Raw genomic sequence first — 5,172 nt, 5'->3', positions numbered from 1 at the left:
CCGCCTGCCTCTGTCTCCTGATTGCTGGGATTAAAGGCGTGCGCCACCATGCCCACCAAATGCCTTTCTAATTGTGCACACATATATGCCTGTGTAGGTCTGTGAGTACAGGCTAAGTGTGTCGCCGCAGTGTGTGCTTGAGGGTTAGAGGACCACTGTGAGGCATCCATCAGCTTTAGCCGTCCACCTTTATGCGGGTTTCAAGGAACAAAATCACTGCTGTCTGCTGGCAACCACTTTACCCACTAAGTCACCTCATCAACCCCAAAGATCTTATTAATTACTAACTTTTTTGGATGTCATACTGAATTTATTCTACTCAAAATTTAAATTAAAATTACCTAAAAATTAATTTATAATGGTAAATTTTATAAACATGAACCAATTAATATAGTTAATAAAATAAAATTAATTTAATCAAAATTAAAATCTGATTGTAGAGAATTCAAAATAACATATTATTGAATACAACTCAAAAGGCTTAACTTAGATTTGCCTCATATGAATTAAATTATAATTAAACTATAGTAGAATGTATTATATTCAAAATAATAATTTCAAGAGCAACATTTATTTGGTGATCCTCAACTGTCCAATGAAGAGATATTAGCTACACATGGTTATTTAACCTGAGAGTTAAAATCGAGTTTCTCTGTCAGAGCAGTTCAGCGGTTCTATATGCACAGCTCCCACAATGCTAGATGCAGATAGTTCTCATCACTGCAGAAACTCAACAGACGGCACTGAGATGGCCCTGTCACACTACAGAATAAAGCTTGTCCTCAAAATGCCATGTAAGAAATCAGAACTGTGGGGCTGGAGAGATGGCTCAGCACTTGGGAGCACTGACTGTCCTTCCTGAGGACCAGGATTCAATTCCCAGCAACCACATAGCAGCTCACAACAGTCTGTAACTCCAATTTCTAACAGCCTCTCACACACATGCATTTAGGCAGGACACCAATACAGATAAAATAAAAATAAAGGGGCTGATGAGATGGCTCAGTGGGTAAGAGCACCTGACTGCTCTCCCAAAGGTCCGGAGTTCAAATCCCAGCAACCACATGGTGGCTCATAACCATCCGTAACAAGATCTTGCGCCCTCTTCTGGAGTGTCTGAAGACAGCTACAGTGTACTTACATATAATAAATAAATAAATCTTAAAAAATAAATAAATAAATAAATAATAAAAATAAAATAAATTATTAAAAAAAGAGAAATCAATACTGCTCCACTGTCAACAGAGAAATACAATAAAACGCCACTCCCTGGAGATTATTATGGGAATTACTTGAACATTTCTCAATTATGCTGCACACCCAACAAACCACCTCCTGACTCTCAGAAGATGGTGTCTTCCAGGGTCACCTCACTTACCAGAAACTTTTTCAAGTCTTTGTAGTTGGTGATGATTCCATTATGAATAACAATGAACTCTAGAGGAGACAAAATGTTAGATTCTGGTGAATGTTGTGAATAGCTATCGTTAAGCATAGCTTCCTGCTGTGTTTCCCCTCTGGTTGTTGTCTTAGTGGTTGCCCTAGGGTTTGAACCCAGGACCCCTCCATGAGAGGCCAGCACTCCCACTGAACTACCTCCCAGCCCTCCTTTCTTTCTTTTTTTTTTTTTTTTTTTTTTTTTTTTTTTTTTTGGTTTTTTGAGACAGGGTTTCTCTGTGTAGCCCTGGCTGTCCTGGAACTCATTTGTAGACCAGGCTGGCCTCGAACTCAGAAATCCTCTTGCCTCTGCCTCCCAAGTGCTGGGATTAAAGGCATGCGCCACCATGCTCGGCTATCCAGCCCTCCTTTCTTGAGACAAGGTTTTACTATGTAGCCCAGGCCAGCTTTGAACTAGTGGTAATCCTGTCACCTCTGTCACCCACCACACCTATAAAAATCTATAGATAGATTCTTCTCAAGTAAAAAAGTTAGTAATTTGCTAGTGGGTCTCCTAGGATGCCATCAGACAGCTCACCAACACTGTTGCTGTGCTGATTAGCACAGCATTAGTGAGCATGTACACAAGGAAACACACCAGTTCTGACTTCTGCTCCACTAAGCTACTGCCCTCGCACTGGGGGATGAAAGGAGCAAGTGTCCTGCGCCGGTCTCCTCACTCGCAGAACACTACTCTACTAGGACACTTGGGTCTCTATTTATTCTTTGGTTGAGTTTAAATGTAAATCCTTTCCAACTACAACAATCCCAGTGACACTAATAAAGCTTAGGAACTAATGCCTACGTATTTACCAGAGTCTATAAATTGATTTGGGGAAGGTCCAGATCATTCCTGGAATGTCACATGAAAATGTCAAAGTAGCATCCAAGAGCAAATAAATATAATCCTGAGAGATCAATTTCATCTATTTTTATTAAATGATGACTGAAAAAATGTTAAAAATAGATTACCAAGAGTTCACAGCATTACGTGTAGTCATGACAGTATACACAGTATACAGTGTAGCTTTAAATTCATATACCAAAAGAATAATTATGACTGGGTATGGTAACACATACCTTTAAAAGCACTCAGAAGGCAGAAGCAGGAGGATTTCTATGAGTTGAAGGCCAGCTTGGTTTACATAGTGAGTTCCAGGCCTGCCAGGGCTACACAGTGAGACCCTGTCACAACAACAGAGAATAACTATTACTAACTACAATGGTTCTGTGGCCTAACAGGCCTGAACTCCTAGACTAAGCCCTCTTCCTGCCCCGCCTTCTGTGTCACCAGAATAAAGGCATGTGTCACCACACCTAATGTACATCAAATTTCCTATTACATTATTCAAAATGTTCTCAATATACCTAAAGGTCTCACGCTTGGGTCTCAAAAGAAAACTAACAGAGACCACTGAGCCTACTGGGATCACGTCAAAAAGAAACAGGAAGTAACTGGAGTAAACTCCCAGTGCAGCAAAATGGGAAAAGAGCTGCAGCAATGCAAAGGGTTCCTCAGGATACAGAGATAAGCCAAGCAGCTACTTCAGGGGTGCAGGGTGCGGTGTGTCCGTCTCAAGAACTGTTTAGGGAAGGAGAAGACGAACAAGAGGGATAAAGGATGGAGTGTAGCCAGTGTGGGAGCAGACACTCACTAAGAATGTGTAATGAAGCCGGGCGTGGTAGCGCACGCCTTTAATCCCAGCACTCGGGAGGCAGAGGCAGGTGAATTTCTGAGTTCGAGGCCGGCCTGGTCTACAAAGTGAGTTCCAGGACAGCCAGGGCTACACAGAGAAACCCTGTCTCGAAAAANTACAAAGTGAGTTCCAGGACAGCCAGGGCTACACAGAGAAACCCTGTCTCGAAAAACCAAAAAAAAAAAAAAAAAAAAAAAAAAAAGAATGTGTAATGAAGGATGAATGTCACAAAGAAACCAATTATTTGTATAGTAACTCAAATTCAACTTTAAAGACACTCAAAATAATTATCGTGAGTTTATATAATGAATTGCTCAGGACAACATTAGAATCACTTAATGTCTGAAAATGATAACTAAGGGAAAAGATTCAAGCATTCACCCTACCTTTCCAACACAAGTTCAGGCTGAGGGACAGACAGGAACTTCTCCTTACAGACATATCTGAGGTTCTAGCCTACTAGCACTTGCCCAGCCCTCCAGTCCTGCAGTACACTGATGGCTAGCATGACAAACACTGAACCTCCAAGTGCAAATAATCACAGTCCTCACTTATGGGAATTTATGAGTATCTCAGGCTGAAGATACACCTCATGGTAGAACCCTGCCCAGCAGCACTGCAGCCTAGGTTCAGTGGCGGGAAAGTAAAGATTAACTAACATGTCTGCTTAGCTGCTATGATAGGAGACCCCTATAATCTCAGTGCTTGGGAGGCAGGGAAAGAAGAATTGGTACAAGGCAAAGGCCAGTCAGGCCTACAGAGTAAGACTGCTTTAAACAAACAAAGACAAAACTGAAGATATGAGGAAATATTAAACAATATAACAGGAATAGATGTAACTAGCAATCCATAAACAACAGGAAACTTACAAATAACACTAAATTGCAAGAAAAAAGAGATAAAAAGATTGACATATTGAAGAGTTACCAATTTTTTTTTTTTAAGATTTATTTATTATATGTAAGTACACTGTAGATGCCTTCAGACACTCCGGAAGAGGGAGTCAGATCTCGTTACGGATGGTTGTGAGCCATCATGTGGTTGCTGGGATTTGAACTCAGGAACTTCGGAAGAGCAGTCGGGCGCTCTTACCCACTGAGCCATCTCACCAGCCCACCAATTTTTATTATTGGAATTCCAAAATAACATAGGGATGGGATTAAGTTCTGTACACTCTCTGAATATGTTTTGAAATTTCCAGATGAACAGCAAATTGAAGTAACAACATAAGCACCTGGATTCCCCTCCCAATACTGCCCACTAAAATCAGTTTAAAGCATACACAATCTACTCATACCATTATTTTTATCAGAGCGCTGGGGATGACTATTGACAGGATTGGGTTCTCCATGTGTCGCCCAACGGGTATGAGCTATTCCAAGATGCACATCAAATTCTATATCCAAGTCCATATCTTGTTGTTCTGTAGGAGATAAAGTTTAAGACTCCGGTATTTGATAATGCTATAGATGTAAATTCTATTAAAGAAAACTATACCAGCCCCCTTTATCCACAAGGTTTGTGTTTCAAGATACTCAGTGGACACCTGAAACTCCAATGGCACTGAGTTCTGCACATAGCATGTTTTCCTACGGTGTCACTGTTTCCACTTGAATAAACCACACATTGTGGCATATGGCCACAGCTTCTTCAGCTGGAGACATGACAGCAAAACTAGCACTAATTTGTTTTTTCTTCTGAATTTTAGATGGCAGATCCACCTTTACGTTACCTCTCAGCAAAGTGAGCATTTGATTTTCCTTCTTTCCATTTTAAGTAAGAACGTTCACCCTCCCCCTTCACAAGGAGCCCCTTCTGGCTTCTCTGGCAGGTCAGCAAGCCAGCATCAGCATCTTGCATTTGGGGTCACTATCAAGCAAAATAAAAGTCATGCCAAGTGGAGACACACGACCTATGCCAGAGCCATCCTCAGGATGGGCTTCTGAAGTTTCTGCACTGTGGGTATGAACGTGCTTGCTCCAAACCCGCTGCTTCTACACTGTGAGCTATGAATGTGCTTGCTCCAAACCCAATGCTT

The 5,172-nt window shown here is 41.3% G+C and overlaps 1 protein-coding gene across 1 annotated transcript in view; it reads right to left on the bottom strand.

Annotated features, from left to right (window-relative positions):
* Gfpt1 (glutamine--fructose-6-phosphate transaminase 1) overlaps window positions 1-5,172 on the bottom strand; it is a 55,160-nt gene that overhangs the window by 37,077 nt on the left and 12,911 nt on the right. The window contains exons 4-5 of the mRNA XM_029535280.1: window positions 4,432-4,557; window positions 1,379-1,437 (exon numbers count right to left, since the gene is read on the bottom strand). Coding sequence (XP_029391140.1) covers window positions 1,379-1,437; window positions 4,432-4,557 — 185 coding nt within the window. The remainder of the gene's footprint in view (window positions 1-1,378; window positions 1,438-4,431; window positions 4,558-5,172) is intronic.

The sequence above is a fragment of the Mus pahari genome, chromosome 2 (genome assembly GCF_900095145.1).
Source record: "Mus pahari chromosome 2, PAHARI_EIJ_v1.1, whole genome shotgun sequence".
Taxonomy (NCBI): domain Eukaryota; kingdom Metazoa; phylum Chordata; class Mammalia; order Rodentia; family Muridae; genus Mus; species Mus pahari.
This window is presented reverse-complemented; position numbering and strand designations above follow the sequence as displayed.